Source organism: Poromitra crassiceps, assembly GCF_964638095.1.
Source record: "Poromitra crassiceps genome assembly, chromosome: 23".
In the NCBI taxonomy this organism is placed as follows: Eukaryota; Metazoa; Chordata; class Actinopteri; order Beryciformes; family Melamphaidae; genus Poromitra; species Poromitra crassiceps.
In genome coordinates, this window is record NC_139639.1 from 11,501,134 (window position 1) to 11,510,474 (window position 9,341).

The 9,341-nt window shown below is 46.7% G+C and overlaps 1 protein-coding gene across 1 annotated transcript in view; it reads right to left on the reverse strand.

The window, feature by feature from the left end:
• Nucleotides 1–8,598, reverse strand: part of lamc1 (laminin, gamma 1) — a 122,804-nt gene extending 114,206 nt beyond the window's left edge. The window contains exon 1 of the mRNA XM_083659807.1: nucleotides 7,901–8,598. Coding sequence (XP_083515933.1) covers nucleotides 7,901–8,270 — 370 coding nt within the window. The 5' untranslated portion in view covers nucleotides 8,271–8,598. The remainder of the gene's footprint in view (nucleotides 1–7,900) is intronic.
• Nucleotides 8,599–9,341: the final 743 nt, after the last annotated feature.

A 9,341-nucleotide genomic window follows, 5' to 3' on the forward strand; every position in this document is an offset into this window, starting at 1 on the left:
TGTGTGTGTGTGTGTACACGCATGCATGTGTGTTTCAAGTCTCTCTTCAGTGGAGCTGAGAGCAAGTCAGGACTCGCCTCCTTCCTGCCTCAGACAGTCAGCGACTACAGATCAAAGCCATCAAAGTCACACACACACACACACACACACACAGTGCCAAGCAAAGCAGCCATTGTTCTCGGGATTAAAACTACTGGCATGACAGCCTTAATCTATAGAATCTATAGCCCCGCCCCCTTTCAGACATCACTTGGAATTCATGCACAAATATGGAAGATAGGACATTCCTGCACCAAACAGCATCTCAAAACACTGCATATAGTTTGAGTTGATGTCTCGTCATGAATGGGGTATCTGGCTGGGGGCGTGGTCAGGGTGGGGTAAATCCTCCCGTACTCCCCATTCAGCATAGTTAGCATTTAGCTGCTAGCCCAGCCCAGTCAGACACAATCGGGGATTTAACCCCCGCAGTAAACGCACATCTGAACAGACGTCTAATGTATCACCTGCTCTAGAGTCCCCAATCCTGTATTGTAGAGCCGCAGCACCGTGCTTTGGTGAGTCAGCCCATTGAGATATATGGGGGCTTTTACCCCACCCGCGCGCCAGCTGTGGGCGTTCCCACACAGACCGACTGTATCTGCGATGCACCGATTTATCTGCGTTATATTCTCCTTGTTGATTGCCGTCGGCCTATCCGAAGTTGATTCGGAGCTGATACTGCCTCCATTGCCGGAACGAAAGGCGTAACAAAATGACTTGTCATTCCAATCCATACTGGTGACTTTTAAACAGAAGGCGAGGCGTAATGCTGCCGCAATGATTGCGGCTTTCACAGGCGGTGTAAAAGGTGCTAGAAACAACAATGCTAGCGAGCAAGCTAGCATTACTACTCGCTGAAAATGGTAAGTTTTGACGAAGATTTGGATTTTGTGCAATAAAGCAGGCCTGCTTGGTACTTTGGGTGGATGGTTGTAAAAAATAACAGAGCTTTTTTCCCGCTAGACCAGAGTGAGAGTAAGAGCAGCCAGACTCTCTCCTGCGCGGGTACAGCGCGAAACGGAGAGAGACTGGCGAGCGAGACGAGACTAACACAGTCAGCTTCTGGCTGCTAACATCAGGCTCAATGGAACAGAGTCTGTTCATGCTGCTTCCATTTGTATTGGGAACTAGGAATTTCCCGTGTGAATGATGGTACACCCCGAGTTGACCGTGTTCCAGTAAAACAGTCTGAAAACCAGCCAGGGTTAGCTCTAGCCAGGGTTAGCTTAGCTCTAGCCAGGGTTAGCTTAGCTCTAGCCAGGGTTAGCTTAGCTCTAGCCAGGGTTAGCTTAGCTCTAGCCAGGGTTAGCAGCCACTGTTAGCAATAACAGTTGATAACTCATTACGCTGTATTTTGCACATTTGAACACGGCAGCAACATGTCTGTCCACAGATAGAAGTTAGACAGTACGGTGTGTACGACTGATTTAATGAGACACAAATAAGACAGAAGTGCTAATAAACCGTTCATTACTATAGCTTCCACCACTGTTGATGCAGGAGCTGCCATCTTGGATTATGAGCTTTAACACATTAAATTAGAAAGAATAGGAATTCCAGGCTAAGCTAATCTTTCCTTGTTGAACGTGTGCCGAGATGTTAAGTGTTGTAATGTCTACCACATTCCCCCAGCCTGATAACCCTAACCCTGAGGCCATGACAGAGAAAAACACAAAAGAGAGAAGCAGGACAGAGTGCACTGCACACACCAAACACCTCCACAACAATGAAGAAACTGTCTGCACCAAACATCTCCACAACAATGAAGAAACTGTCTGCACCAAACACCTCCACAACAATGAAGAAACTGTCTGCACCAAACACCTCCACAACAATGAAGAAACTGCACCAAACACCTCCACAACAATGAAGAAACTGTCTGCACCAAACATCTCCACAACAATGAAGAAACTGCACCAAACACCTCCACAACAATGAAGAAACTGTCTGCACTAAACACCTCCACAACAATGAAGAAACTGCACCAAACACCTCCACAACAATGAAGAAACTGTCTGCACCAAACATCTCCACAACAATGAAGAAACTGCACCAAACACCTCCACAACAATGAAGAAACTGTCTGCACTAAACACCTCCACAACAATGAAGAAACTGCACCAAACATCTCCACAACAATGAAGAAACTGTCTGCACCAAACACCTCCACAACAATGAAGAAACTGCACCAAACACCTCCACAACAATGAAGAAACTGTCTGCACCAAACATCTCCACAACAATGAAGAAACTGCACCAAACACCTCCACAACAATGAAGAAACTGTCTGCACCAAACATCTCCACAACAATGAAGAAACTGCACCAAACACCTCCACAACAATGAAGAAACTGTCTGCACCAAACATCTCCACAACAATGAAGAAACTGCACCAAACACCTCCACAACAATGAAGAAACTGTCTGCACCAAACATCTCCACAACAATGAAGAAACTGCACCAAACATCTCCACAACAATGAAGAAACTGTCTGCACCAAACACCTCCACAACATTGAAGAAACTGTCTGCAGAAAGGAAGAGGACATTCTGCAGGGCTCGACATTAACGGCTGCCTGGTTGCCCCGGGCAACCAAAAACATTAATAGGGCAACCATTTCTTGGCCTTTGGTTGCCCCAGGGGCAACCACGTTTTAACATGCAAAAAAATATGTACAGCAGCAAACAACAAAATATACACCAAATATATATGTTTTAATACTTGTTGTGAGTGACATATATGTGAGATTTTATTGCTGTTACAATCGGAACGATCTTACTAATTACCAGTCGGAACCTACGTGATGCATGCTGCACGTGCGGTGTGCTTAATGAGTACTGACTCGGACAGGTGGCTGCTCGCACACAATCACAGCGGCTGCAAGACGCACCGTGAAGATATCAAAAGCAGATGAAGTCTGGCTGCATGGGTCCAAGGCAAGCCCCGACTAATAACGCTGTCGCTAACCTTCCACATCATTTAAAGAACAAGAACGAAGAAGCGTGTCCGCCCGCAGCCCCGCACAAAAACAAAGGACGAGGAAATTGTCAAGTCATCGAGGTGAAATACCCATGCGTCTTTGAACGGGACGGAAAACTAACGCTATACTGCAAAGCATGTCGCCTACAACAAGTCTACAACATACACCTCGACCAGGACATCCTTCAAAAACTTTTTACCACCGCGTATATGTGCTGAGAAATGCTTTGCATCCCTGCCTCGTCTGCCTGTCAGCCTGTTACATACGGGGTGAGAGAGAGGGAGTGCAGGGCCGCTTCTGGGCCTTTTGGGGCCCTATGCAACATCTTAGAGTGGGGGCCCCAAACCATTGTCATCATAGTATCCCTGAATGAACATGAGGAGGCATAGGCTACTTCATTATCAATAACGCTTTTAATTAATAAATTAAGCACAATATGAACAATAACTGTTAAAAAAAAATATGAAAATGAAAGTTCACAAATATTAGTTAAACAAATCCTTTCAGTGCAAACGCATTATAAAAACAAAAAATAAGATTTGTTTAGAAAACGAAATTACACAAATTTATTATTATTATTATTATTATTATTATCATCATCATTATTACTACTACTACACCCGGTGCGCACACTGAATAGGCCTATTATACTATACTATAGACTATTATACTTACTTTTCTGTCACATCGTCATTATTAAGCCGGCTTATGACTGCATAGTATCTTAATTACTCAAAATATAAGGCGACTAAAATTGGGCAACCATATTTTTATTCGGGCAACCAAAAGCTCTTGCCAGGTTGCCCCTCCGGCAACCACTTTTAAAAGTTAACCTCGAGCCCTGTTCTGTTATATCCTGTCTGTTTCCATGTCCATGTTCTCTCCAGCTGCTGCAGCCTGAATCAAAGTTTGCTACCTCAGGCTACACAGATAGGCTGCTTAGCTCCAACGAGCAGCGTGACTAAAGCACTCAGGAATGTCAAGCACTATTAAAAACAGTAGTGCTCCTGGGTGGAGAGAGTTAGACGGCTTCACAAATAGACAAGTATTTTTAAAAGCTTCAGCCTGTGCACAAAGAAAACAAAGAAACATACAGTAGCAGTGGGAGCCTGCGTGCAGGTTTTATGTGGACTGACTTTAAGACCAGCTGCTCTTCTTTAACTCAGTGTGGGTTCCACGGACCACCAGGGCTCCTTGAGGGACTTTCAGGGGGTGCCCAGCAAACTGAAGAATTGTTCAACTTCAGCATTATTTAATTTAAGAAATTAACACACAATTACAGAATGTAGAAGAGTGACTAATTTAATCATAGCGTTACTTATCACTCTACCTACAATACAGATAGCTATGAGATTGTGGCCAAAATCATTATGCAGCTTAGATGGAAGCACAGGTATTGGTGGGGCAGCGTCCCTACAGAACATCTCCAGGTGGTGGGGCAGCGTCCTTACCGCTCCCTGCAGCTGACCCTAAGATCCTTTCTTGTCCCACTTTGCATCGTTCCTCCTGAGCCAAAGCCAGAAGGTCTCCTCTCGTAGGCTGCCTCCATGCCTTCCTGCCATGGGACAGTGAGTTCACCCATGATCACGGTCCTGGCAGAGGCCGACCACAGGACGATGTGGTCGTAGGGAAGTTGTGGTGATCTCAAGTGGGAACTTCAGCTGCTGGCTGGTCCAAATCAACAATCATGTTCCACTCGCATCCAGGTGTGAGGACAGACTCCTTCTGGTTGATGTTCTGTGCCTCAGCTCCTTGCCTGGTGAAGTGTATCCGGTGTTGGGATGTTGACGGGCTGCTCTTATTCACTTTAAGTCTGCGTGCCTCCAGAACCTCCGCCAGTTTTCGCAGGACCCGGTCGTGGTGCCATCCATACCGGCCCTGAGCCAAAGCTGATTTGCAGCCAGTTAATGTGCTGCAGGCCGGGGTTCTGGGTATCGCAGAGATGGCAGTTCACTTCTGAGTAGCGATGTCGAAAATGAAAAATGTTCATGACCGACAACCGACCCTCATTAGCTGACTATTGATCTCTTCTTTTATTTTATTTTCCTGTCAACCATTTTATGTGAAGCACTTTGAATTGCCTCTGTGTATGAAATGTGCTATACAAATAAACTTGACTTGACTTGATCGGTTAACCAAGAAGATTAAAATGTGCTATTTGACTGTTTGTGTTTCATTAAACAATTACCACAACAAATGCTTAATTTTTTTCATTAGAAAGCGTTTATTTTTTACATCTACAAGCAGAGTTATGAAATCAATTGGCCCCAGCCTGCCGCGAGGCCCGACATCAATATCACCATATAACGAACGACACATCTCTCTCTCCCTCTCTGTGCTGTGCATCTCTCTCTCTCTCTCTCTGTGTGGTGTGCATCTCTCTCTCTCTGTGGTGTGCATCTCTCTCTCTCTCTCTCTCTCTCTCTCTCTCTCTCTCTGTGGTGTGCATCTCTCTCTCTCTCTCTCTCTCTCTCTCTCTGTGGTGTGCATCTCTCTCTCTCTGTGGTGTGCATCTCTCTCTCTCTCTCTCTCTCTCTGTGGTGTGCATCTCTCTCTCTCTCTCTCTGTGGTGTGCATCTCTCTCTCTCTCTCTGTGGTGTGCATCTCTCTCTCTCTCTGTGGTGTGCATCTCTCTCTCTCTCTGTGCTGTGCATCTCTCGTTGCTATTTACAATTTTCAGTGAGACTGTGTTGACTTGCCTAAACTCTAAAGACAACTAGGGCTGTGCAATAAAATCGATAGGGCAATATATCTCAATACTGTATCGATATTTAAGAAAGATATCGTGATATGTCGCCATTTCGATTTTTTTGCACAGCCGTGTGTTCAGTGACACAATAAGAATACTTTTTTATTTCAGTGCGTTCAGTAACACACTCAACACTCTGAATTTGTCCACTAAGTTATCAATATAAAGTGATGTGTATATTATTACACTACCTGGGTGGTACACAGTGAATTTAATGTTCAGTAAATTATGTAGAGTATTGCAATATATCGCAATATGTATTATCGCAATGTATCGTGATACAATCGTATCGTGACCCATGTATCGTGATACGTATCGTATCGTGAGGTCCTTGCCAATACCCAGCCCTAAAGACAACCACCGCAGCTCTCTCTCTGTCTCTCTCTCCCTCCGCTAGGCGAAGTGAACAGAAAGCAGAAAATAACGCCACCTGCAAGGCTTAAAGCCAACACAAATGTCTTTATATGTTTCACAGGCTATGCAATGCTGTAGGAATATGCAATAGGTTATTGCTGTGGAAATAAAATGTTTGAGCAAAAAAAACGCATTTGGTATGGTTTGGTAAATCTGGCATTTGAATTACAATTAATCGATTGATTGATCGTTAACATTACCAAAGATCGATTCAGGAATTTGCATACAATTTGCATCCCTTATATAGAAAGAGGTTGAGAAACTCTGCTTTAACTGCCAGCTGCTGTTGGGAAGGCAACACCTGACCAGTGATAGCCACTGCTCAAACTAATGCTAAAGCTTCAACACAAAGACAACATGATGCTAAACTTCCCCCGAGGAGGTACAGACTCCTCTCTGCAGGAAACCTCAAACAACTGAATCCACAAAGCAGGTTGATGCGTTTAGGGCCCAGCGGGACGCCGGGCCACTAACTTCACACCTCCAGCTGTTTGACGGGGGAGCGCAAATTCTGTGGGTCTGTGCAGCTGATCTGCTAAACAGTGCTAATCACACGACATGGCTGGCAGCAGCCTGGCAGGGTCTGTGTCACAACCACAGCCCAGCAGGGCCCAGGACAGCTCCCAGGTCTCTGCTGAGACAGACAGCTCCCAAGTCTCTGCTGGGACAGACAGCTCCCAGGTCTCTGCTGGGACAGACAGCTCCCAAGTCTCTGCTGGGACAGACAGCTCCCAGGTCTCTGCTGGGACAGACAGCTCCCAGGTCTCTGCTGGGACAGACAGCTCCCAGGTCTCTGCTGGGACAGACAGCTCCCAGGGCTTTTAGCAGAGGGCAACCCCATACTGAGGTCAGAAAATGACTGTCCCCCTCGCACCCCCCCCCCCCCTGCCACACACACACACACACACACACACACACACACACACACACACACACACCACCCATCCAACCCAACAATGTCTTTCATAAACTGTTGACTTTATGACAGAGTGTGAAAAAACATGTCATTCTCCAGGTTGCTCAGTGGAATCGGATTCAAGAGCTTCCAAGCTGAAGCACAAAGTGGTGGTTAAAAGATGACAGTAAAGCAATAAAACAAAACTTTAGCCGATACTCCTTCTGTTTGGGTTTGATTTGGGGTCATTCTATGAACCCTACTTTCACATCAGGGGTTAGGAAAGCCTGGAACAGTGGGTCAGAGTTGGTTTCCTAACATGTCCATACCAGAGAGAGCGATACGTGCCAACCTCAATTCGAAACTATGGCACTTTAATGTTTGCTTGGTATTCGGCAAACACACACACCCGTTCATGACTAAATAACCTCCAATATGTCCTGGATCATAAGGCGACACTCTTCAATTCGGCATAGACTCAATAGGCCTAAACCAAGCAGCTATTATTTCAGTAACGTTTTTAACTTTCAATCGGTTCACCCCAATCTTCCTTCACCAAAACACACAGTGGATTGCGGGCAGCCAGCAGTGTAAACCAACAGTCAAAGTTGAGATATTACTGAAATAAAATGCTGCTTTGTGGTATGTATGCCGAATTGAAGACTGTCGCCTTACGATTCAGTACATATCTTAAGCGGGTGTGCGTGTTTGCCGAATACCAAGCAAACATTAAACTACCATGTTTTTGAATAGAGTTCGGCGCGGCGCTTTTCTCCCGGAGTGGGAGCGCGAGAGAGAGCGGGGCTGCGGCTTGGCTTACCGAGGTGCAGGGTGAGGTTGATGGCGTTGGGGTACTGGATGCCGGCCAGCATGGTCTGGCTCTGCCACCAGGTGGTGTCCTGCTGGTTGTTGTAGTCGGTCAGGTACACCTGGCTGTGGTGGGTGCGCGGGTCGCGGGCGTCGCAGATGTGGCAGGACTTGGTGACGCCCGTGGCCCCGGTCTGCACGCAGTACTCCTCGGGCGGGGAGCCGCAGGTGTTGGTCGCCACCACCGTCACGTTGAAGGCGGCGTTCACGAACTCCGGCATGCAGCGCTGCGCGGCGCCGCTATCCGAACACTCATCCATGGCCCCGCGACCACACAGCGCCAGACAGCTCCACACCACCACGGACAACAGCAGACGACGCATTCTCACGCCTTTCTCACTTTTCTTTGCTTGCCTTGTTTCGCTTCCTTTTCAAGCTAAAGTAATGTTCTGCTGCGGCTACTTAAGTTACAACACGGCTCCACACAAACTCCACAAACACTCCCTCAACTCCTCCAAACTCTGCACTAACTATCTGGTTACCGAGCCGCTCCAGAGAAAAGTCCAACCACCAAGTAGCAAAACATGGAGTGAAACCATGCGGCCACAGGCTCTCCTGGTCCCGGCAGGGTGTCCTGGTTGTTGGGCTGGTTCTCCTGGTTGTTGGGGCTGCTTGTTGGTGTGTCTGTGTCGGGCCTCTCAGCTCTTTGTGTCCCGCTCCGCCATGGAGAAACTCCAGCAGGAAAAGAAGAGCTCCGACTACACCCAGTCGCGTCGCTACTGCGCAGGTCAGACTGCGCGTGCGTGCGGCAGGGAGGGAGGGGGTGGATCTGCACCCCCACCCCCCAGGAATACATTTCCAAAAAGTAAAGTTCCAAGTAGTTTAGTTGCTTGCTGATGCTAAATTGCTAATTGCTTGCTCAACTTCGCATGACATTGTGACATCACAAGTGCTCGAGTTACCATCACTGATGACATCATCCAATGTGGGACAAAAATCGCAGAGAAACAGAGACAGAACCCACTTACTCACTGATGACGTCACAATTGCTCGAGTGACCATGACTGATGACATCATGGAGTGCTCGAGTGACATCACTCAGCGCCAATTGCTCAATTTCGCATGTCATAGACATTGTGACATCATCAGTGACATCACAATTGCTTCCAATGTGGGATACAAATTGAAACAGACACAGAGCCTACTTCCTCCCTGATGATGATGATACAGTAAGGTTACTGCAAACTCAGTGCTGCTGAGTGGTTCCCAACATGCGGTCTGGGGACCACCACAGGTCCTTGGGGAGGTTCCAGGGGGGTCCCCAGCAAATTGTTATTAATTGTTAATACAATTAGAGAATAGAAGAATGACTATTTTGATAATAGTTTCACAGGCATTTCTCTACATTGCAGATAGTCATGGGATTCTGGACAAAATAAAATCTGAAAACAAAA